We start from the raw sequence: 22,761 nt of genomic DNA, 5'->3' as shown, positions 1-22,761 counted from the left end.
TATGTGATTGTTAAACTTTTGGAAATATTGGTATAAAAGAAGATTGGTGATAGCTCCCTATTGGAGAAGAACCTGGTATTCTAGAAGAACTCTCCTATTGAGAGAGAATTTTCTCCTATTGAGACGTACCAAACTATGAAATTGCTATGCCTGAATATGTGATGCTGTATAATGCTTCTTTCTTTCTTTGTCCAAACTGTAGCTGTAATACCCAATTTTTTTGTCCAAAACTAATTGGCTTTATTTCCTTTGGGCTATGCAACTTTTTTATATGAGCCTACACAAACAATACTCATCAAATAACACTTGGATTAACCAAGTTGGGTTGATCTGCAGCTGAGACTTAGCTCAAATGGTAAATCATGTGCCTCTTAATACACTGCATCCGGGTTCGAACCTTGGTGTATGCACTAAGTTGAAAAGCAACCCTTTAGTGTTGTGTGGGTGTGTAGTGATATCCTTTAGTGTTGTGTGGGTGAGTGTGTAGTGTGGGTGTGTACCTAGGATTGGGGTTCTCCAATCCATCCGACCAAAAAAAGAAAAAAGTTAGGTTGATCTAGCGGTTAGTTTACGGACGAGATAAGCTTCAAAGTGGTCCCTGAAAGCTTAATAGTTACTCATATTCGTCCTGAAAAAAGTTAGGTTGGTCCTCTTAATAGTTACTCATATTCGTCCCTGAAGTTGCACTTCGGGACTCCAATTCATCCTTTCGGCACATTCCGTCTACCTGGCACTACCAGAAAGCTGATCTGGACTCTTTCGTGACACGCTGGCCAGGTAACGGCTAGCTGACGTGGATTAGTAAACTTTTATGGTGCAATTTGGTCCCTAAATCAAAATTAAAAATTTAAATCCCCAAATTTAATTATTATTCTCTTCTCTATAGTAGTAATCCCTCTCTTTTCTTTTCTTCTCTTCTCTTCTCCATATGGATGTGAAAGAGACTACAAATTACAACTTAATTGAAAGCACGCATATGTTTTGTTAATTAAAAGTCACATACTATGTCTTTGTATTTAATATTTTATGCACTCATTTAACTCTAGTTTAATTAAAATGTTTTACAAAATTCAATTTTATATTTTTATATGATTTTACAAAAATCTATCTCTTGTATTTACGGAATTAAAAAGTTACCTCGTTATTATTATATACTACATTACATTTTCTTTCGAATCCTGTTCCAAAATAACCATGCATCATCCTAATTTAATTGTCATTTACATAGTATTAATATAAAGTGTTATATTATGGCATTTCAAATCGCATGACATTTCCATTAAAATAACGTGTCTAAAATTTTATTATATTTAAATAGGTATTTTAAATTAATTAAGGGTAATATTAGAGAAACAAAAAAATAACAAAAATTTACCTAATTTAATATTTATTATTTTAGTCTCTAATTAATAAAAAATTAATTAAGCAAAATAAATATAATTAACTAATTTAAGACACTAATTTGATCATATTAAAGTATTAATCATATCATTTTTTTGTTTGTAAATGTCATGTGACATTTTAACATTTTATATTAGCATTATAGATGAGTTGAGATTCACAATTTATGAATTTAGGAATCAATTTAATCATTTTTAAAAGTCAACAAATTTTTATGAATGTTTAAAATTTTAGAAACTAAACTTTGCATTATTTCTTTAATTATATATATCACATAACTTTTTTTATGTTATAATCTCACAATCTTTCTTACGGAAAAAAAGGGATAAAAGTTGTTAAACTTGTTCAAATAATGGTTGTTAAGAAAACTTTAGTTGTTATTATTGTTATGAGATACTTCAACTAAAAATAAACAAAAAGAAAAATATTGTGAATTTGGGATATGAAGATCTATGTCTATAGAGAAAAGAGGAATTACTGTAGAGAAGAAAATGATGATTAAATTTGGGAATTAAAATTTTTAATTTTGATTTAGGGACTAAATTGTATCATAAAAGTTTACTAATCCACGTCAGCTAGCGGATGCTCCTCGGAATTTTTGGGTTCTACGCTCTGAGACCAAGGTTTGGGAATGCTTGCCTGATGCTCCTGGTCATCCTGACAAACGCTCACATTCCTCACTTGCTGACGGTTCATGGTTCGACTTCCGTTACCAGCGTGTCACGGAGAAGTCCAGATCATTTCCGATGGTGCCAGGTGGACGGAATGTGCCGGAAGGACGAATCTAAGTCTCGGAGTGCAATTTCATGGACGACTATGAGACTCGAGTGCAACTTTAGGGACCACTTTGAGGCTTATCGCGTTTACGGACAGCAACTCATGGCCAGCGACAAATCCTTAAATGAAACTCAGTACCAGATTAATCTTTAACTTGCCGAATTGAAAAATACCATAAAAAATAAAAAAATAACACTTGGATTTTTTAACTCAACCAAATATGTTTGTCATCATAAAACGTAATATTACTGTTTTCTAAAGTCAACAAAAAATAACTAAACCAAACACACCTTTAGCTTCCGAAAATAATTCCAATTTAGAATGATGAGTCATGCTTTGCTTGTAATACAAACTTGGCTTATATACATGAGTACACTAACTCGCCTCACTAAGTGTGTGTTTGGATTATGGTTTGTCAAACTGGAGTTTGAATAAAAGTGATTTTATAAAATTAATTTTAGGTAGAAGTAAGTTTGTGTCAACATAATTTATGTTTGGCATCTCTTTATCAAGATTAATTTTGATAAAATAAATATTATTTGAATTTATTAGTTAAAATCACTTTTAGATAGATAATTACTTAAAAGGACATGACATTAAATTATAATGTTATTTTTTTATATATGTTTAATTTTTTTTATACTTTTTCTTATATGTTTTTTATATAGTATATTTTTAATACTCTTAGTACTCTTTTTTAGTACATTATAATTTTTAACTATTATTATTATTTATAATTAATTTTTTTGTTTAATTTATTTTACCTAATGGGATCAATAAATTCTATTATAAAAAAGATAATAATAAATATAATACACAAAAATTATAACTATAAAAATATATAATATCGAATAAAAAATTAATAAAAAATATAAATAATAAATAATAAAAAAAGTTCATATAGAGAAAAATAATAAGAATTTTATAAATAATACAATAACAAGTATAAAAGATAAAGTTGGTAAAAGAAAAATACGGAAAAGTTAAAAATTATTGCTTCTTGTAAACGTGGTTTTATAAACAAAATCATTTCTGCATTTGTAGAGAAGAAAATTAGACAAACAAAAAATTAAAACTTTTAAAAAATTTTAACATGCTTTTTTCCTTCAAACGTGTTATCAAACACACCCTAAGTTAGTTAAGCTAGCCTCCCTTAACATAATAATTAACTTATATTTTCAGACAATAACGAACTTCATACTACCAATTCTATTGTGCCAGGTTGCAGCTATGCTAATTAATTGACTTTCCAATCCTTACCACACACATCATCTACCAACATAGCGAAGGATGTGAATAATGAGGTGGGAAAAAAAATCAATTACAGTGTATATAAGATAAACAAATGTTTAATTTAAAATTTTTAATTCAGAATTTAGTTCATTAAGAAAAAGAAAAAAAGTGTATTAATTAACTTCAGTGAATAAACACTTGTGATAAAACTATTCTTCCCAAAATCTAAATAGATAAAAAAAGGCAACATATATAATTATATTTTTAACATTCTCTTTCAAACAAGAGTCTCTTTTCTTGATTTTTATACAGGTCTTTTTTTTCTCTTTTTTATTTGTTTTATTCTATTTTTTTTTTCATTTTTTAATGTTCACCAAGAATCTAACTCTTAATTTTTCAGATATAAAAATTTGATATCATGTCATAAAACTACTCATCTCAAAAATTTAAAATAATAAAAAGAGACAATATATATAGTTATATCTCTAACAACATGCATGACTATTAATGTACGAGAAAATTACGATAAAAGTTATATGTGATTAATTAATTTATTTTTTCTCTTATATCGAGTACGAATTATTATCTTGTGTGAATTTCTTACATGATTTTAATCACGGGTGATCTCTCATTGAACTCGATTACTAATTAATTTTCTATTACTAAGCAGGGTTGTGGAGAGTGTAGGTGATGGTGTATCAAATATCAAGCCTGGTGATCATGTTCTTCCACTATTCACGGGAGAGTGTGGGGGATGCCCACACTGCAAGAGTGAAGATAGCAACATGTGTGAGGTGTTGCGAATAAACCCAACAAGAGAGGGTATGATAAGTGACGGAAAATCAAGGTTCTCTACTATAAAAGGCAAGGAACCTATAAGTCACTTCCTTGGCACATCCACTTTCAGCCAATACACAGTTGTTCATTCAGGAAGTGTTGTTAAGATCAATCCCACGCTTCCTTTGGACAAAGCTTGTCTCCTCAGTTGTGGCATCTCAACAGGTTCTTAACCATTTTAATGTATCACACATTATAAGAACAAAAATGCTATGTACATCAAAATTAATTATTATATATGTGTATAAATATATATGTTGTTTAACTCATTTTTATACTAATGACTAATTTTAATATACACCCAGCACTAGTACTATTGTTAGAAGAAATATGTTCATAGCTATCGATATAGTGACTAAAAAAATTTGGTAAAGATATTTGGTTACTAAATCGATCACTATTCGATAGACTAATTATATTGTAGAGACAATTATGGTGCATTGTTTGTTTACCTTTTTATCTATCAAAAAATAATTTTGTATTGACTTTTTTTTATAAATTTGTAATAATTTTTTTGTAATTTTATTAAACTCATATATATGTATATATTTTGCAAAATCGTTTTTCCAGGATAAAAAATAAACAAACTCACCCAATACATCTCTGAATTATAGCTGAAGTATTTTACTATTTTGTTTGTGTAAAAATTAAGACAGAAAATTTTAAAATTTTCAGGGATAGGATCAATTCTCAATGTTGCCAAACCAAAGAAGGGGGCTTCAATAGCAATATTTGGGCTTGGAACTGTTGGACTGGCTGTAATATCTATCTAAATTATACTATAACAATTTTATTTATTTCAAGCTAAAAAATATTTACTTCAAGTTTAAGGACAAATGAGAAAAATGGTTGAGATAGATTCCTAAACTATTTTTATAATTTTTAGATAAATAAATTTTTATAATTTCTTAAAGTTTTTCATGTTTCAAGAAAAAATATATTCTAACTTTTTTATTCATTCTAAAATTATAAAAATAATTGAAATGATGATTTAGGACTTCAATTCCAACCATGACCCCAATCAAGTAATTTGCTTCTAAAAGTTTGGCCTGGAGCAAAAGAGTGGTTTGACAAGTCAAGTTTAATAGTAGATAAATGTTATTTACGTCGAAAATGTTAAGGAGACAAAAAAAAAGCAGCAAGAAATTGTCTTATTTAACATTCATTAATTGTCGCAACAATTGATAAATACTAAATAAGACAAGTTATGACTGTTTTTGGCTAATTTTTTTTTGTTACCAAACATTTTCGATTTACATTAGTATTTCTCCTATGGTTATATGATTAGGCAGCCGAAGGTGCAAAAATTGCTGGAGCATCCAGGATATTTGGAATTGACAAGAATCCCAACAAACTTGAGTATGGTAAGCATATTGCTTCTAACCCAACAAACTTCATTCAAAAGTAATTTTTGACCTGAATGATTTTTTCTTTTCTTTCACATCTCAATGCTAGCCATGAAATTTGGACTAACAGACTTCATAAATCCAGAAGAACATGAAAGACCAGTTCATGAGGTAAAAAAAAATAAATAAATAAATAAAGAAAAATAAAAAGAAATCTTTAAGATATTTTTTATTTAGCTTGATTTACAATATTTATTATATCATAATTGCTAAAACCTTTGTTACAATCTATATAGGTCCTCAGAGAGATGACAAATGGTGGAATTGATAGGTGCATAGAATGCATTGGAAACATTAATGCCTTAGGGTATGTGTGGTTCAAGGATTAATTTTTATGCCTAGGAATATCATTACTAGGAATATGATTTCTTGAAATAATATTACTAAGTATATAGTATTTCTATGTTTGGTTTGTAAAAATAAAATCTATAGAATATTAATAATATGCCTAGAAATGTTTTAGTTTTTGTTTGGTTCATATTTAATATATTTGGGAAGTGTGAATACTTTGTCCAAAATGCTCTTATAATTTTTAATTAGAATATTAATGATTAAATTTAGTAAATATATATAATAAAATATAAATATAATAAAATAAAATATTTTTAATTAAATTTTTTAGACTCTAATTTTTTAAATAAATATAATTATAATAAAATATTATTTTTATTTTATTTTTAAATTTACTAAAATATCCCTAATAACAAATATCTTTAGTTAAATTATTTTTTACTCTAAATTTTTTTAAATTTACTAAAATACCCCTAATATCAAATATCTTTAATTAAAATTATTATTGACTCTAAATTTTTTTAAATTTACTAAGATATCCCTAGTAACAAATATCTTTAGTTAAATTATTATTGACTCTAAATTTTTTAAATTTACTAAGATATCCTTAATAACAAATATCTTTTGTTAAATTATTATTGACTCTAAATTTTTTTAAATTTACAAAAATATTCTTAATAACAAATATCTTTAGTTAAATTATTATTGACTCTAAATTATTTAAATTTACTAAAATATTCCTAATAACAAAATCTTTAATTAAAATTATTATTGACTCTAAATTTTTTAAATTTATTAAAATAACCCTAGTATTAAATATGTTTAATTAAAATTGACACAAAATACGTATTTAAATTTTCAAAAATTCTATAATTCATAATTCGTCTCATAATCAATAATTGAACTTATATAAAACAAATCTCAACTGTTCTAACCACCTATGTATTAAAAAGCTTTACTCTTATCCAAATTAAAGTTACAAAGAAATCTCAAAAGTTAAAATTTACATGCACAACTCTTGTACAAGAACAGACATCAATAAAATGAAATCAATGTTACAATAGACAACCTCATACATAGAAAAATCAAGCAGGCAATAACTCTCATCTTCTGTTTGGGATCCATTCTGTCAAAAAAAGAACAAAACATTAAAATATTTAACTAGAAAACATTCAAATTTTGTAAATCGATTCAAGTATGCAATACATATTATTAATCAAAACCAAGCTAGTAGATATAAACAATCAACCATATAAAATAACATAGTTTTTAACGATACTTATCAAAAGAAACAGAGTATCTAACACACCTAAAACTTGAGATTCACCTTAATAATAACATGGTATGATTTCAATGAATGGGTGAATTTAATATTTTAAAGTACATTCTTTTTATGTTTATAAACAAATTAGGATAGAAAATTACATTGAAGCTATGTGTATAATTGCTGTCCTTGCAGATTTGGAGAGATGAGATGCAATAGATTTGTCTGGGCAAAGCCGTCATTCCTGAAGTAGTGGACATATAGATAATATGCCAGAGGCACATAGCATTTGTATTTGGCTCTTTCTCACTTGCTCCATAGAATGATTGAACCTGTTGCCCTTAGCCCACATTGCCCATCCAGCAATCCAGCATAAGGTTTTAGGCTTTTGGAATGCACAAACTTAGGCCGAAGGTATTTTGGTTCGAAGAGTTTGGACCTGAGACAGAGTATATATGTATCCCACATGATGTCCTAGTTGCGCCATGGATCAAATCAATTTGGTGCTGTAAAAGTGCTTTTACTTTTGTTCATTTGGGGGCTAGAGTGAAAAGAGTGGGGTTGCTAATAATTGTAGGTGCATTGATCAGTGATGCTTGTTGCAGATAGTAATATATGTGACATAACATACGCAGTTGAAAGAGAGGCATCCAGTCTCAAATTTTGATTCCAATTTGTTTATAGGGTGTTCTTTCATTGTTGGTGTATGGCTATAAGAGGGCCTCAGTTTTGGCATTGTGAAGTACTGAAGTGTATCAAAATTGCTTAACAATATAACTAGATACCCCAATGAAACCTAAAATCACAACAAAACTTTGTTTTTCCTACTCAATCCTTCCCTTCAAATTCAAATTGGTTTTCATCTAATTCAATCCAATTAAAAATTGATTAAAATTATACTAATTTAGGTGCCCTATAAATTAAATTCCAAGTTATTTGGCCTTGGCCATAAAGATAGCAGTGCAGTGCAATAAGAACATTATGCCGGTGCTAATATCATAAGTTCCTAAGCTAAAACTACTTCATTTCAACCAACATAAAATCGAACAAGATCCTTAATATGCAACAAGACAAGAAATGAAATTAAATACTTTTCAAGTTATATAAGAAGCTTCTAAATAAGAAAAGAGGTAAACTCAATCCTCCATTGACATCAAAAGTAATAAATGCAAAATTCAAAACTTCAATACTTATATAACATAAAACGTAATAGATCAAGTTATATTATACACAAGAAAACAGATTAATATTTGTTATAGTTATAAAGAAAAACGAACCAGGAAAGATGAAGCCTTAAACAGAGGAGGCAGCAGAGCAGCAAACCCAGTGGAGATGAGGAAGATTGAGCAATCTTTTCAAGCCAAATTAATCATGTAAAAATATGTTTTTTGTCAGATTTAAACCAAATTAAGCATGTAAAAATATGTCACAAGCTAAACTCTTTATTGAGGCAAATCATCAAACTACCTCAATTCAACTATATGATTGGCAATTCAGTTAAGTTCATACAAACTCAGGAAAAAAAAAATCAATGATCACCATTTCATCTCAAAGACTATTATTGCATGATATCAATTTCTGATTTAGTTACTCTCTCATGCAAATCAGTCCGATTTCTACTTATCAGTAACTAATCATAGGACAACTAGAAAGCCATACAGTGCTAACAGTTTAAAATCCTTACCTGAAGAAGAAGATTCTGTGCTTGAAAAAGATGAACAAGGTTGCACAAATCGAACAGACGCGAGGATGGAGATGACACGAACAGTAAGCGCAACTCGAACAGACGCGGAGGCAGAGACGCATGAGCAATGGATCTCAAACAGAGGAGAGAGGCCAGACGCGACCACACAACGCAAAGGATCCAAACAGAGTCGCGACGATGGCGGCGAAAATGCAGTAGCGGTGAACCGAGGTGAGCTGTGATGATGACACAAACGCGAATGATTTTCTTCTAGAATAAGGATCGCAGTGGTCGTGCAAATTGAAATCGGCGGCGAGGCGGCGCCGACGCCGATGGAGCCTCCGTGAATTTGAAGAAAAGCCTCGCTAGGGAGTTGTTTTCATGGAGGAGGGTTTCTGCTAGGGTTTAGTTTTGTTTGAAATGAATTGGGAAAAATCTGAAAAGAAGGGTTGGAGTGAAATTAACAAGAGTATTTTGGTCTTTTCACTTTATTATACACATTCTATTCCCATTGGAATTAAAGATAATCAGGGGGAAGATGGGAATGAAATGAGTGGGATTTTAATTCCAGGGAATAAAACATACCCAAGAATAATTTTTTAAATCTTGAACCAAACATGGGAATAAGATATTCCCATCTCAAAATTTCTGAGAATACACTTGCATTCCCTCCAACCACACACACCCTTAATGTCTGCAATGGAAGCTCTCCATGATGTATGTGATTTTCAAGGGATAGATCACATCATGTTGATATTTTTCATTATCTTGTTATTAACTTAAAAGATTTGAAATATGTAGGGACGGGGTGTTGCTGTACTTGTTGGAGTGCCTAGTGGTGATGCAGTTTTCAAGACTAATCCCTTCAATTTTCTTAATGAAAAGACAATTACAGGCACAACCTTTGGGAACTACAAGCCTAAGACTGGCCTACCAACACTGGTTGATATGTTCATGAACAACGTAAGTACAATCAACTCAGTTTCTATAGTTATTTCAATTTAAACTACAAAAAGAAATTGAGTTATACACTATTTTTTTTAATCTTTTTTGGCAGAAATTGGAGCTGGACAAGTTTATAACTGATAGAGTTCCTCTTTCTGAAATCAATAAAGCCTTTGATTACATGATCAAAGGACAAGGTCTAAGGACAATCATAGACATGAACGACTAGACGTGTTTTTTACAACTTTACTGTTGCTGAAAGGAAAACTACTATTTAATTTTTTATATATTTTTAGGAAAATGCTATTTGTACACCAAAATCAGTCACTAAACTCAGCCACCAATATATTTATATATAAATACATGTGTGGTTTAATTTATTTTCAATGTGTACTTGTATTTCAACATATATTTTATACTGGTGGCTAATTTTAGTGACTGATTTTGGTGTACACATAGCATAACTCATATTTTTAAGTAATGCTATATTTATATACTCATATCAGATTGATATTGGAAAAATAAATTTCCCGAGATGTGTGATAGTTGACAATAGCAAGTAACTTTACAAAGTAGCACAAGCCGCAAGCTTTTATCTAAAATCCGCTTTAGACCAATCATCTCAAAATGAAAACAAATCAAAATTGAATACCTTCAAGTCACTTCAGCACGTTTTCATATCACAAAATCAAAGTCTAATATTTTCTTCACAATTTTGGAATGATTAGAGCCTTTGAATTTCATTCACAGGATTTAATCGCCGTTAAAAAAAAGTGTTGAATACTGTTTGATTTTTCGTCGAATTTAATGTCACATATTATTGGCAGTTTTACTAACGGATTTAGTTGATTTAGTTGGTAATAATAGCTTAGAAGGTGATAATAGATTTAATAGGAAAATAGATAGAGTTATGGTACTACTGGCTCATTTTTTTCAAATGGAGAAGCTCGTGGTGTATCACCATGAAATGGAGCAACAGCCAAAATTTTCACTGCTATGGGTGTAAGGAGAAATACGCAGCTTCCGTTTTTCATTTTCTAGCATTTCGTTTTTTTTTGTTTCAAATTAAACAAAACGTAACTTCCGTTTTGCATTTGAATTTTTTTTTTGGTTTAAGAGAAAAGCATAAACGCAGGTTGCATTTGTCAGAAAAGATTTATTAATTTTTAAAAAAAAAAGTAAAACGCAGGCTGCGTTTGTCAGATGGGCTGTTCAAATTTTTTTGGAAGAAGAGAAAACGTAGGTTGTGTTTTATTTGGGCCTAAATTTTTTTTCGAAATGTACAAAACGCAACTTACGTTTTGTATGCGAAATAATATTTTAATAAAGAGCCTTGCATATAAATAGCTAACACAGCTAATACCAACTCGCACCTCACTTCTCTTCTTCACTTGTACTCCCATTCCCTTTTCTTTCATGTATCTGATGCTTGTGCTTGTGAGATTTTTTGGTTATTAGAAGGGTAAAAAAAGTGAGAATATGGAGGATATTGTAAATATACGAGTGTATTATAACGTTAAGATTATACCGAATACACACGAAGGAGTGGGTTTTGTTTGTGAATGTCCATTTTCATTTGCTATTCCATACAGCACGAGTTTTGTAGAGTTACAAAATGGTCTTTGTGTGAACATACAAAGTCACATTTCGAAAAGGGTGAGCAACATTTTGTACAGGAATCCTGTGCAAGTATTTGGTGGGCTGATACAGTTTCAAATAATGACCATCACTGATGATGCAAGCATGCAGCAGATGTTCTATATTTATCGATAAACCCGATTTCACGTGCCGGTGATAGAGCTGTACGTTGAGTTTGAACAGTAGTCGGGGATGGGTACGGTCGGTGACGAGGTCAATGTTGTTGAGCTCGGGGATATAGATTGGGAAGAAGATAATAATGACAGCGAAGAGGAATTTGAAGCTAACTATGAAGTCGATGACGAAAACGATGACGGAGACTTGGCAGGCAATCCGGCGGTGCAGAATGAGGCGGATGCCATTGTAAGCCAACACCCGTTTGGTGTTCCGTCTTTTATGCGGACTCTAGATCTCGAAGCCATGCATACCTCGGAATTTTCTGAGTATGCGAATACGGGTATGTTATGATTATTAACTCAAGTTTCCTATAGTGCTTAATTTATTTGCCTTGTCTGACTGATGGTGGTGCGCATGTCGTAGGTGAAGGCAACGTTGTGGCAGAAGATGGTGAGTTTAGTGTCCGAATGGAATTTGGTTCCAGAGAGTCGGTGATATCTGCAATCAAAAGCTACACCATCTCTAGAGGAGTTGATTACACTGTGTATGAGTCTGAGCCGTAGACATTCTATGCGAAATGTAAGGGGTATGGTGCAGGGTGCGACTGGCTTATCCGAGCTAGCTTGATTCGAAAAAAAGCTTGTTGGGAGATCAGGAGATCCAATGGCAAGCACACGTGCACCATGGGCACGATTTCACAAGATCATGCCAAGTTGGACTCAGACACAATTGCTGATGCCATTAGGCCGTTGGTCGTAGCAGACCCTTCGATAAAGGTGAAGTCTGTTATTGCAGAAATTCAAGGCAGGTTCAACTACACTGTGAGTTACCGCAAGGCTTGGTTGGCAAAGCAGAAAGCTGTCGCAAAAGTTTTCGATGATTGGGAAGTTTCTTACCAGACTCTGCCAGTATGGTTGAAAGCAATGATAGTGAAGATGCCAAGGTCTCGTGTTCAAATTAAAATGCTCCCTGTTTACCATGAGATTGAGGAGGTTCAAGGTGTAAGAGTTCTGCACCGCGTTTTTTGGAGCTTCTATCCGTGTATTGTAGCATTCAGACACTGCAAGCCACTGGTGCAAGTTGATGGCACGCACCTATACGAAAAATATAAAGGTACACTTCTGTTATTAACATACAGTATTAATTATTATTACTGAGCCTAATATAGTATTAAACATAATAAATTTTTTTTAATTAAACATGATTAAAAAAAACCGTTTACTGTTATTATTATTATTATTATTATTATTATTATTATTATTATTATTATTATTATTATTATTATTATTATTATTATCATAAAAATAATAATAAATCACTAAATAATAATAATAAATTATTACACATTATTGTTATTAAAAATTATTAATAAATTATTCTCATTAACATATCCACTATTATAATAATAATAGTAATAATAATAATAATAATAATAATAATAATAATAATAACAACAACGTCACTAACAACACTGCCTATTAATAACAATGATAATGTAGGAAACATTTCAAGTGCACCGGAGAGTACCGGTATACCAGTTGTTTTAACCGTTGATTTTAATTAATATATATTATATATATTTTTTTATAATTCAGATCAACGGTTAAAATAACTGGAGTACCGGTACTCCTGGTGCACTTAAAATGTTTCCAATAATATAATACCAGTATTAAAAAAATTAAACCGTAATGAGAAATAAATAACAACATAATATTAGTTATAATAATATTAATAACCCCAATACTACTAATTACAACACAAATAAATAAATAAAATTCGAATAAACCTATATATTTATTGTTACATATTAAAAAAAAATTACTTACAAATTGAGGATGATCCAAATACTCAATAATATGTTCTTCTGGTTTGGTATAGTCATGCACCATTTTTTTTCCTACACCGTGCCCTTCTTCTTTAACAAGCTCCTTCTCACAGTAAACTCTTCCTTCCTCACTCTCCCTCAACTATTTTTCATTTTGCTTCAGTAACTAAGTTTTTACTTTGCTTCCTTCCATCTGCGTTTTACGCTTATAAGCACCAAGCTGAGACACCCGTAGAGTACACGTGGCGCGCATGCAGCTAGAGAGCCTGTAAAACGCAACCTGCGTTTGGCTCTGCTCCTGTCGGCATGCAGGACATGTTTCGCTTGCTGGTTCTCCTCCCTCACCAGCCTGCGTTTTGCAGGGCCTGCAGTTTTTTTGATTCCAACGCCTGCAAAACGTTACCTGCGTTTCGCAGGTCTCTGATAAACACAGTCCACAATTCAAGACAACACACCATGCATCTATATACACGATGATCACCAATCTTTTCTCTATAACCAAATTAATTTCTGGGTACTACTCTTAAATCTTGACCAAGTTTATTCTTGGATTCTAACTCCACTGTTGTACAAAGTTTTTCCTTTAGTATATAAAAAAAAGTATATAAAATGTTATTTTGTATTGATGATGAGTATAGTTTATGAGGATAGTTCTCTTTTTATATATATATATATATATATATATATATATAACTAGATTAAAACACAAAAAGTTAAATTAATTATACAAGTTATACTATATAGTATAAATTTAAAAAATATTGTATTGTTCAAAAATTAATTAGAAAATATATAAATTAATATTAAATTTAAAAAATCATTTATAATTTTTTTAATAATTTGTATATAATTCAATATAATTATTAAAAAAACAAAAGAAAATACACAACATCAATAAAATCTTGTAAAGTTGGTATCTTTCATAAATATTGACTTGTGCTTCCTAGTAATTTTGTATAACAGAAAATTTTCTTATATACTTTATCATATAATATAATCTATTCTAAAAAAATAGGTTTCTCTTTATTTATTGGTGTGAATGTTTTTCAAAAATAAATCATAGAAAACAAACTATATTTCTTTGTTTATATCTTTCAGTAGATGGTGTTTTAATTTATAGTGTAATTTTAAAATTTTCTTTTAGTATTTTTAGAGATAATTTAAAAAAATTAGAAAAAAATTGAAAATAAAAATACAAAAAATTTAATATAAAATTATAAATAAATTTTATTAATGATGATATATTCGAACGTATATCTAGTAAGATGTTATTTGTCAAAATTAAATACTTAAATGTGTTTTATAGTTTGCACAATTTATTTGAGAGATTAAGAAGTAAATTAATAGTAACAAGAGGGATATTAAAATATTTAAGTAGATCAAATAGTATACACTTTAAATAATAATAATAATAATTTTGAAAATAATATTACACATTAAAATATTTTAGTTTTGAAGAACGGAAAAGGATGACAAGCTGGTGATGGCAAACTAAGACAGTACTCCAATAGCACCGGATAGAGAAAGATTTTTGATCTAGTTCTGTGTAGTTTTAGGTGAAAGGTTGGGCTTTCTGAATTTAGTAATTTTATTATTCTATTTTTTTCACGAGGGTTCAGTGTTTACTTTTTTATTATTGCAATTTGCTTATGATTTTGTATCCTTCTTTGTTAGGTTTGATTGATTTTGCATTTTGCTTCATTATGATTCTGCATTTTGCATTTTAGGCATAAAAACAAACAAACAAAAAATTCCATTATGCTAGTTTATGATGTTTAATTGAAATGTTTCCAGTTTTCAAAAAGCATCCATTTGATGTATTACTATGTCTCTAGACCTGGAATAAAACTACGGGGGATATGTTAATCCTATAGTAATCAATGATTAATTCATGATTGGTTCTGTGTGATGAATTTGAGCTTGCTTTGCTGCTGATTCATTGACATAATAAGCTTGTGATATTCTAATGAGAACCCTCTCTACTGATGTTCTATCCCTGTGAGATTCCTTTTATATCATTCGAACAATATTTATGGTTGAATTTGAATTTTTTGGATATGGTCACATCATCAGAAGTGGGATGATCACCTTGCAATCATGGCTGTTGGTGTGGTTGATGGAAGTTCCGAAGCCATTTTCCAGACTTCTATGTCACTTGGTCCTTCAAGATCAGCGTAAGTCCATTAAGTTAACATGACATTCTTATAATAGACTTTTTATGTTGTTCCCATTTTCCTTTAGGAAGGTCATATCTTCTTATTGGATGCTTTGTTTGAAAATCTAGGCCACAACATTAAATAAAGATTCATTGTCTTCAAATAAGAATTGTAATCAGATAGGTCAGAGCCTTTCGAAAAGTACAATTTTACTAGCCACGATTACTGTTGCCATTTTCATTATGGTATTATTGAGTTTGTTTCTATGCCTATTATTTATTGACTTGTAGATGGGATTTCTGTTTCTACAAAGGCAGTTTGGTTGAGCACGTAGATGGTCACACTGACGTCATTCACAAAGAGCTGTATAGAGATTGGTTGCCTTGGTATGATTCAAACATGAAGCCTTCAATGCTGATTATGTATCACTACTTGTTTCAAGGCATTAATAATTTCATACCCTTATTTGGTGCCTTCAAAAATTCTACTAATCACAACTAATATGTAAAGTTGTTTTACTCCATAAATTTATATATATGGCATACAGAATTGGAAACAAAACATATATAAAGTCAAAACCAATCTTTAAATGTGCTAGTGGGAGTTTTCTTTTTCTTTTAACACAGAGTAATTGCTTTTTTTCAGTGAACATCTTCGCTTTTAGGCTTTTTGCATTGTCCATGTATGTTTATTTCAATTATTTGTGGATTTGTAAGAATAGTTGTCGTACTTCTTCATGATTAGTTGTTATTTTGTTTTGCATTGCATATTTATTTTCATAAGAATTATCAGAATTTGGATTGAACTACTTTATCTACTTGTGGAAGGAGTGGCACACCCTTGATATCATTACTTCCTCTTGATTGGTTGTAGCTGCTGTCCAGCCTCCGCAATATCTGTAGAGAAAGAAAAAGGTCACTTTCTGTTGCTATCAGAAACTTTTCAACTTTCATATTTAAAATTATGTTTCATAAATGAGAATGTTTGGGTTATTGCTTGCAGTTCTTTTGGCAATGGCATATAGCTCGCTGTTCAATAGAGTGCAGTTCTTAGCAAATTCTTGAGCTGATTTTCTCTTTATGTCTGTGTTTGTCTCTTCAATTTCGTTGTCTATAATTGTAAGTCTGTATGTTCTTTCCTAATTTTTGGTTTATATCTAACATTTAAATGGATATGTCAATGTGGTGTCATTTACATTATCTGAATATTTTTTACAGAAATTTTCCATTCAAGCAAGGAAAATGAAATACACTCTAACTTCACTCATTGATATAATTAGTACAAGAGAAAGCACAGAAATAGGGTAAGCCACATCTATGAATTCTTTTTATACATCTGTTGTTGTCCTTTTTTTAATTATTTTTTATTTATTAATGCTGATTAGAAGAGTTCAAGCTCAAATAGTTTTACACATGATAGATGATGAACTCGTAAAATTATGAAGAGTATATCTAATTTATTTTCTCATGTTGTATGGAAATTTCTATTCTTTGCAAGTAGTTATGTCATGGTTGCTTGTATTTGGTTAGCCATGTATACTCTCTTATTCTCTGCTAAAAAATACCAAAGGAAATTCATATTTTGTGGTGTGGCAAACCTTTAATGTCATGACATCTCTTATTTAGTTGGAGCTGCCTTTCTAGTCTTTGGAATGTTTGCTGAGAAAGAAAAAGGTCACTTTCTGTTGCTATTGGAAACTCATCAACCTTTATACTCTAAATACTTGGATATTTGGATATTGCTTGCAATTCTTAGAAATGGCATATATAGGGCTGGTTCATAGCAGATTCATAGTTTATGCTTCTTATTAAGTCTTTATTGGCCTTTTCATTTTCCCTGTTTAAATTTTAAGTCTGCCCTTCCTAGTTTTTGGTTTATATCGAATATTTATCTAACTGTTTGGAATTTCTTTCTATTTCAGGGATAGCAAGCTGAATATGAATTTAAAGGGGGTGCACAGGTGCAAATTCTATGTGTAGAACCAAATTCACAAAAGACACCAATTGACAATGATCTATCAGATAGTGAAATGAATTCAAAAGATACAAGGAAATGGTCCCAGTCCGCCATTCAGGAAGAATTACAAGAAAATCATATAAGTATGACGTATATTAGTTTACTTTATGTGTGCCAGTATAAAGTCATGAAAAATGATCATGCTTTGGTCATGTTAGCAGGAGATTAAATAAATTTATTAAGAATTCCTTATTTTTAAATGCTTGCCTATGGACATGCTTTGTAATTGGAGACATTCTTCAATCTATGTAGTCAACTCCTCTTAGTCAAGAAAGGCCTTTTAATTCTTGTTGATGATAATGTTGATTTGTAAACTGAATTCTTCCATATTTCTTTATGCGTACTGGTAACTGGACATAAAATCATGAAAAGTTATAGTGTTCTTATAAACACATTATTGCCATATTGTGAAGTTGTGCTGGAACCAAGGGCCTAATCTGCCTTGAAACTTAGTGCTAAAATGTTCATATATAATTTTCTGTTAAACTATTTCGCTGAGTTATTTAGGAGGATGATCTGACTTAAATTAGCATTATTGTGACTGAAGGTCGTACTCATGTGGTTCTTTTTTTGGACTAGATTTGCAGAACTTTACCCTCATTACTTGCAACTGTGTTCAACATTATTTGTCCTTTTTGGTTTTTATTTCTTTGATCATCATTAAAATGTAGGAATTTGGAAATTCATTGATCTTTTATTTTATATTGAATTTTTATTCTATCTTTGTTAACTCATCAATACAGGGAAAAAGTCCATGCCCTGTAGTTGTTGACATTGATAATGAGGATACTACAAAAGTGGATCAAGTTCGAGAGGAAAATAAAGAGCATGCTTCAGGCTTAAAATCTAAGAAAGTTCCTCGATCTGCTCCATCCACTGCAAATAATGAAGTTGTGTCTAGTAATAATGCAAATAATATTATTTAAGATTTGAAGCTTTTCGCTCACAATGGATGATCAGAAATCATGAAGTTTCATATTTTGTAATGAAGTATATATAAAGGAAGTAGATAATGTAATAGTTGTTGGAATTGTAATTCATGTATTAAGAATTTATGGGTAATTGTTATGATTTTGATTTTGGTATTTTGTTAGAGCATGTCATGTGATTAAATATTTTTTTGGTGACAACTCTACGAAGGTTGGATTAGTTGATTTAAAATTACTGCCTTACTGGTCATTGCCTAAATTTCAAAATTATTTATGAATTTTGTAAGGTTTTATTATGAAGATTAAAAAAGAATAATAGGTTACTGAATAAATTTATAACCACGCTTTAAAAGAGTGGCCATATTATACCGTACACTACAAGAAAAAACGTGTTTATCGACGCCAAAAATCGACGGCTATCTCTGCCGTCGATAATTTTCGACGGTCTGCTGTCGATATTACTAAAAAAATAATTAAAAATAAAAATATTAAAATCGACGGCCTAGTCGTCGATATTTTTATAATGCATTAATTTATTTTCCTATTATCGTCATATTATAGGCGAACCAGAAGTCGAAAATAAAATTGACGAATATGGCGTCGATTTTATTATTTTAAATATCGACAATTTTGCCGTCGATAAATTTGAACGGTCTAGATTACTTTCTAAAATGGAATGGACGGTCTAAATTTAATCTATATAATAGACGTCATTTGTGTTGTTTTTTTAATATTAAAATCGACGAATATGACGTCTATTTTATTATTTTAAATATCGACACCTTTGCTGTCGATAAATTTGAACAGTCTAGATTACTTTCTAAAATGGAATAGACGGTCTAAATTTAATCTATATAATAGACGTTATTTGTGTTTTTTTTTAATATTAAAATCGACAAATATAGCGTCTATTTTATTATTTTAAATATCGACACCTTTGCCGTCGATAAATTTGAACGGTCTTGATTACTTCCTAAAATAGAATGAACGATGTAAATTTAATTTATAAAATAGACGCTATATGTGATTTTTTTTTAAATAAAATCGACAAATATGCCGTCGATTTTTATCACTAAAACCACATATTCTCGCGTCAACTCCGGCTTCCTCAGAAACGCAAACTTCCCCAAATTCAAGTTCAGAAACGCAAACTTCCCAAATTCAAGCTAGGTATCCAATGAGAACACCTAACCAATCCAACTGCCTCCGTCCGACACCACCACCGACGACCACCATCGCCTACCCTCTCTCTCTCTTCCTTCTTCTCTTTCTTCCCCATTTCTCCATTTCTTCGTTCCTGCGTGCGACACCCCTGTTCGTGGAGTCACCCTCTGTCCGCGTCTTCAAGCACCGACAAGCAACCACCAGCGGCGGCGACCTTCTGTGCCACCGCGACATCACCACCACCCCACCGCCTCTCCTTTCTTCTTCCTCCTTTCATCAATGCAGGTTCCCTTCCCCTGTTCCCTGTCTTTCTTTTCTTTATTTTCACTGCTTTTTAATTCTGTTTTTAAAAATTTTGGTTAGGCTTAGGTTTGTTAAAACTTGTGTTTCTGGACTGAAATTGTTGCTGGCGGTATCTTTCTGAGATTACTGGATTGAATGCTGCTTAGATTGAACTGAAATTTACTGTTTTGAACTTTGCACACCACATGTTCAGAGAAATGCCTGAATGGAATTTTTGATTTAATTTCTATGTCTGATCAGCATAGGCTTTACATTATGGAACACTTAGCTTAATTAAAGTAAATGTAATATTGCTGGTGGCTTATGTAAGCTAAAGTTTCTTTTGAAAGTTTTCAACACTTTGATAAGTAAGCGTGGATAACTTATTAGGACATATACCAAACAAACAGTGTTGATTCTAATTTTATATATTGCTTCTTTTTTCTTTTATTCCAGGAAAAGTGGTTGTTCAGAAGACATATGTGATTTTCTAATCATGAGAAACACATTATTTTGCTATAAGTGTCATTCTTTTAGGATCTCTAACATGTTACTCTTGTCATTTTCTTTGGTGATATATTTTGAACACAGTTCTCAGAGGGCCAGTTGGGAGTCAAATTTAAGCCATTTTCAAAGGTAACTTTTACACTATCTGTGTGCTTGCCCTTAGGTGTTGACATTTATTGTTAATCAGCCGTGTAGTGTATATTCATCACTGAGAATATTGTTTTCCTGAGATATGTTATCACATTTGAAATGTGTTTGAGAGAGTTCCATGTTATCAAAGTTAAGATAGCCCACATAATTTGTTATGGAAAACTATATTTATATGTCTTCTTTTGTTGTTCAGATAGAAAGTGTGGTGAGAATTTTGATGATCTAAAATCTAAATGATAAGATATCTAGGAATGTAGTTTTGATGCTTCGCTATGTCAAGGTTCAAGGGCCTTTGTGATCAAGTTCCTGTTTTTATTTGTTTGTTTAGTTTCATTCTTGCCCAAAGATGCTTATCCTATTTGTAAATCTCAAACTAGAGGGTCTTCAAGTGAATAGTCTTACTGGTATTCATCTTTTGCCGGGAACTTAGTGGGTTTATGTGCTGTTTATGGTTGGCTGTCCAGTTTTCAATTATAGAAATTAGCAAAATTCTAACTGAGAATTCTGACTCTTTTTCTCTCTCTTTTTCTCCCACAGTATCCACCTTGTTACAATGACATCAGTTTCTGGATCAACGATTCATTTACTGAAAACAATCTGTGTGAACTTGTTAGAGGAATTGCTGGGGATCTTGTAGAAGAGGTAATTCTTTGAAAGTTCTAGTGAACCTTTTCTCTTGCATTTAAATGTATGTGGATTATCAATGTTGCTGTTTCCTGAATGTCTAATGGATTGAAAATGTATTGGGGTGATCTGATCTGGAATTAAAAATTGGGCGTAATGATATCTTCCCAAGTCATCATAGCACCAAGCGTTAATAATAAACTCACTAAATTGTTAGGCAGAAACTGAAATAATCTGTTCACAGTATTATTATCAGCTGAAACTAATGTGATTCAGTTTAAGGGAACAAGTTGCTAAACCAACCAAAAGATCGGAGTGGGCATTTGCAACACCATTTTTCTTGGCAAAGGCCATAACACAATCTGCATGAATTGTAACTTGATATCGGGAACCATAAAATAGTTATGGTTTCTAATGAAGTAACTTTACATTTACCATCCTTATGGACTCAAATGTAGTTAAGGTTGAGCATAAGAGAAAGCATATCCCTTCTGCATCATCAGCATTGGTAATTGGTGGTATTCTTGGCCTTGTCCAGGCAATATTCCTCATATTTGCAGCAAAACCTTTATTGCACTTCATGGGAGTAAATTATGTAAGTGGTTTCTTATAAACATTTGCAGAATGATCATTTTAGTTTCAGCGCTTTAGCATTTTGTTTAACATATTGTACACAATTTTTTTCATGGACTCTCCCATGCTCAAACCTGCACAGAACTACCTGACATTGAGATCTCTTGGCGCGCCGGCTGTTCTTCTCTCGTTAGCAATGCAGGGAGTCTTCCAAGGATTTAAAGACACTAAAACACCTCTATATGCCACTTGTATGCCTTAAAATTTTATCAATTGTGTGTTGCAACATCTTAATATCATCTAATTCTGATGACCCTTTCCCTTATGTGATCCAGTGGCAGGAGATTTGACCAACATAGCACTGGATCCTTTGTTCATGTTTGTATTCCGCTTAGGTGTTAGTGCTGCAGCCATTGCTCATGTTGTATCTCAGTAAGTCTTATTTCATTGGAGTTAGAATAATCTAACTATACTCTAATGTTAACTCTTATTTTTCTTTTGCTTCTTTCCCTCTTAGTCATCTCTTATTTTCAAATTAACTGTGAATGTAGGTACCTAATTTCTGTAATACTCCTGTGGAAATTGATGCAAAAAGTTGATCTTATGCCTCCCAGCATCAATTTTGAGTTATTTATCTTGTATTGAGTCTTTATGTTATTTATCTTGTATTGAGTCTTTATGTTAGAGGATTATTTATTATTTTGATAAGTTTGTAAACTCATTATCTAATATTTAGTATAAATTTTATTTTTATATTTAAAAGTTTATTTGTCTTGTTATTTATATTCTATATAAATTTTATTTCTATATTTATTTGCATTAACTGTTTACTATTTTTCAAATAAAAAAATAATTAAAACATATCTATTAAAATCGACGGAATGGTTGTCGCTTTTATTGTCACTTTTTAATTTTAAAATAGACAAGAAAAACTAAATATAG

General features: G+C 31.0%; 4 protein-coding genes across 5 annotated transcripts in view; all 4 read left to right on the top strand.

Moving 5' to 3' along the window:
- The window catches only part of LOC107620518 (alcohol dehydrogenase 1-like), a 73,128-nt gene extending 63,061 nt beyond the window's left edge, over positions 1-10,067 (top strand). The window contains exons 3-10 of one of the 2 annotated variants that reach the window (XM_088507688.1): positions 4,082-4,413; positions 4,924-5,006; positions 5,537-5,612; positions 5,704-5,765; positions 5,891-5,954; positions 9,579-9,610; positions 9,695-9,856; positions 9,951-10,067. In XM_088507688.1, the coding sequence (XP_088363814.1) occupies positions 4,082-4,413; positions 4,924-5,006; positions 5,537-5,612; positions 5,704-5,765; positions 5,891-5,954; positions 9,579-9,610; positions 9,695-9,856; positions 9,951-10,067 (928 nt within the window). Of the gene's footprint in view, positions 1-4,081; positions 4,414-4,923; positions 5,007-5,536; positions 5,613-5,703; positions 5,766-5,890; positions 5,961-9,578; positions 9,611-9,694; positions 9,857-9,950 lie in introns of those variants that run through there. The other variant, XM_021112985.2, reaches the window with a different exon arrangement.
- Positions 10,068-12,276: 2,209 nt separating this feature from the next.
- Positions 12,277-13,798, top strand: LOC148579704 (uncharacterized). The gene is made up of 2 exons (XM_088490971.1): positions 12,277-12,706; positions 13,731-13,798. The coding sequence occupies exons 1-2, from the start codon at positions 12,277-12,279 to the stop codon at positions 13,796-13,798; spliced, it is 498 nt and encodes a 165-aa protein (XP_088347097.1).
- Positions 13,799-15,515: 1,717 nt separating this feature from the next.
- Positions 15,516-16,638, top strand: LOC107621905 (protein ENHANCED DISEASE RESISTANCE 2-like). The gene is made up of 4 exons (XM_021113962.2): positions 15,516-15,592; positions 15,865-15,960; positions 16,448-16,488; positions 16,577-16,638. Exons 1-4 carry the CDS (start codon positions 15,516-15,518, stop codon positions 16,636-16,638), a joined length of 276 nt encoding a protein of 91 aa, XP_020969621.1.
- Positions 16,639-19,696: 3,058 nt separating this feature from the next.
- On the top strand, positions 19,697-22,464 carry LOC107621612 (protein DETOXIFICATION 44, chloroplastic-like). Its single transcript, XM_088490968.1, has 7 exons — positions 19,697-19,981; positions 20,557-20,601; positions 21,160-21,264; positions 21,710-21,841; positions 21,962-22,070; positions 22,155-22,251; positions 22,371-22,464. Exons 1-7 carry the CDS (start codon positions 19,697-19,699, stop codon positions 22,462-22,464), a joined length of 867 nt encoding a protein of 288 aa, XP_088347094.1.
- The last annotated feature ends 297 nt before the right edge of the window (positions 22,465-22,761 follow it).

Source organism: Arachis ipaensis, chromosome B10, assembly GCF_059453495.1.
Source record: "Arachis ipaensis isolate K30076 ecotype BB chromosome B10, ASM5945349v1, whole genome shotgun sequence".
NCBI lineage: Eukaryota > Viridiplantae > Streptophyta > Magnoliopsida > Fabales > Fabaceae > Arachis > Arachis ipaensis.
This window is presented reverse-complemented; position numbering and strand designations above follow the sequence as displayed.